This window comes from Cicer arietinum, chromosome 5 (assembly GCF_000331145.2).
Source record: "Cicer arietinum cultivar CDC Frontier isolate Library 1 chromosome 5, Cicar.CDCFrontier_v2.0, whole genome shotgun sequence".
Taxonomy (NCBI): domain Eukaryota; kingdom Viridiplantae; phylum Streptophyta; class Magnoliopsida; order Fabales; family Fabaceae; genus Cicer; species Cicer arietinum.
In genome coordinates this window covers 43,286,328-43,288,823 of record NC_021164.2, presented here as the reverse complement: position 1 = coordinate 43,288,823, position 2,496 = coordinate 43,286,328, and the positions used below count along the sequence as shown (strand labels likewise).

General features: G+C 33.2%; 1 protein-coding gene across 1 annotated transcript; it reads right to left on the bottom strand.

Moving 5' to 3' along the window:
• Positions 1-963: 963 nt before the first annotated feature.
• LOC140920463 (uncharacterized) lies at positions 964-1,284 on the bottom strand. The gene has a single exon (XM_073368739.1). It carries the CDS (start codon positions 1,282-1,284, stop codon positions 964-966), a length of 321 nt encoding a protein of 106 aa, XP_073224840.1.
• Positions 1,285-2,496: the final 1,212 nt, after the last annotated feature.

Below are 2,496 nucleotides of genomic sequence, written 5' to 3'. Positions count from 1 at the left end.
AGTTTTAATATCAATCGATTTGCCAATCGATTGTTTTCAAAACAGTGGCTCAGCTATTTGATATCAATCGACTTGTCAATCGCTTTGGTGTCATGTTCCTGAAAAGTTTTTACCTGGTGTTTAGTTCAATCGATTTGCCAATCGATTGCAACCAAACTTTATCAAAATGAAAGTGTTAACAATAGATTGTCCAATCGATTGTATTTGTCACAGGTGAGGTTATTTTTCAAAGGATACTTCGTCAATCGATTTGCCAATCGATTTCCTCAGCACTGGAGTGCCACTGTGACTCATTCAATCGATTTACCAATCGATGTGTTACCATCAGGTTTGATTTGTGAAATGTTCAATCGATTTACCAATCGATTACTCTCCAAATCAGAGGCTACTGACTTGTGTATTTTTCATTTTTAATTGATCTAATCGATTGCCTAATCGATTGCACATTCACAAACACTTAAGATTTCCTTACACCCTTGTTATGAAATCGATTTCCCAATCGATTTACATATTCAGAATTCAACTTTTGTTGATTTCTTGTGTTCCAAGCTATTTGATCCAAGTGTGTAGGATTGAATTGGTGTTCCTGAAATTTTGCTCAATTGAAATATTAGATTTATCATATTACGTATGAATATTGTTGAATTGTGAATTATGTCAAAATTAGGAATCAAAGGATCAAAATCCAACATTACATGTCCTCGACCTTGAGTATTGGCATTAGCACTAATGGCAAGAGCAGTAGAATCAGGAGTAGTAAGTGCAGGGGTGGGATCTTGTTGTATAACCAAAGAAAATGTCTTACTTAAAATAGGTAAAGGGTCCATAAGAAGAATTTGGGTTCTAAGATTTCCATATTATCTTTAAATCAGTAAAGTAAGTGGACAAAAAACGATCACCTTGTTTGATTGAGTGCAGATCCTTAAGCAGATCCAAGAATCTAAAATGGTTGCTCTAAGTGAATCAGTCATGAAGGTCCATCCATAATTCAGAAGCATTATCAAAACAAACTGTGCTTTGAGAGATATGAGGTGATAAAGTTCTTGTTATCCAAGAAAGTATCATGTTATTGCATTTTTCCCATAGTTCAAAGTTTGGATCTGATGGTAGTGGTGATGCCAAAGACCCATTGACAAAAGTAACCTCGCTCTTTGAAGAAAGTGCACGCTTCATTGATTTGCTCATATTGTAGTAATTGGTATTGTTCAGCGATGGTGCGACGAGGACGGTATCGGGATATTTTTCGGGATAGAGGTAGTAAGGGCTACGAGGATTCAACAACATATCTTGTGTTCGAAGGTGTTAAAGTCACCGATTGATGATCGCTCCCTGATTATGAAGAATTATCTTCATCTGCCACAATTTATACAACAAAGAAGAAAGAAAAAGAATGGATTTAGATTCGGTGGAAAAGGTGAATGAAAAATAAATTTAGAGAAATTTAGGGTTTAACAATGGCAAAAGCAAGATATGCAACTGATATCATGTTACCTTGGGTAATTTGGAAGAAATAAATGCTTAAATAACATCATCTATTTTATTAATTGAATAATACATACATGGGTAAGTTTGTAGAACTTGGAAAACTATTTACATGAAAAGTGTAAAATCTAACAAACTTTCAATTAACTAATAACAACTCTATTATTCTAAAATAGAAATTGATAAGTCAATCTACACTAAACTGAAGCTGAAGTATATTTGACAATTAGCGCAATAGAAAAGCGAACAAACGGACACAGGAGCGCCCGTTTGCACGCTAGTTTAAAATAATGATATTTGGCCTTTTATTTATTGACAAGATGTAATTATTTTATCTTCTTTCCAATTAAAGGTTCCTTATCCATGCAAGTTTCTTCACCGTGCTTACGTGGTTTTGTTGCCCCTTGGTGACTCTTCATCATCCTTGCACTTCAAATAGGTTTTTTTTGTAAGGAAGTTGAGTTGGAGCTCAATTAGCTTTGTATTGATATTTCAAGTACATTTATAAATTACAGTGTATTTGGATTTTCCCTATATGATTGTTAATGTCTTGTATGAATCACATAGAGTTTATGAGATACATGTTGCAACTTATATGACGATTCATCAATATATGCTCCTATAAATTTTTCATGAGAAGTTAAGAGGAAGCATGTATAGTACATGATCGGGACCATTTGAATCCATTTTGATTTGTGGGTTTATTGTTTATGCGTGTAATTCTTTTGACAAATGCAAGTTGTGGTGTGACGTTTAATTCCTTTGAAATTTTATAAAAAAATTACTTCTGGATATTTTGTTCCCTAACATAGAACTATATGATTGTTTTGTTTAATCCCTTGCAATACCTTTATCTGATAAATCTCTATAAAGATTATGCTTATTTACATACTTTGATTAGAAAAATTATAAATACGAGCCAACATAAAATTAAAAAATAAAGCATGCATTGAGATAGTTGTATATTCAATCTTGAATTCTAAAGTCTTGCCTTGATCAATAGAAAGGGGGAGA

Bases quoted from the DNA above. Each gene is read 5' to 3' on its own strand.
- LOC140920463 (XM_073368739.1), bottom strand. From the start codon at position 1,284: ATGTTGTTGAATCCTCGTAGCCCTTACTACCTCTATCCCGAAAAATAT.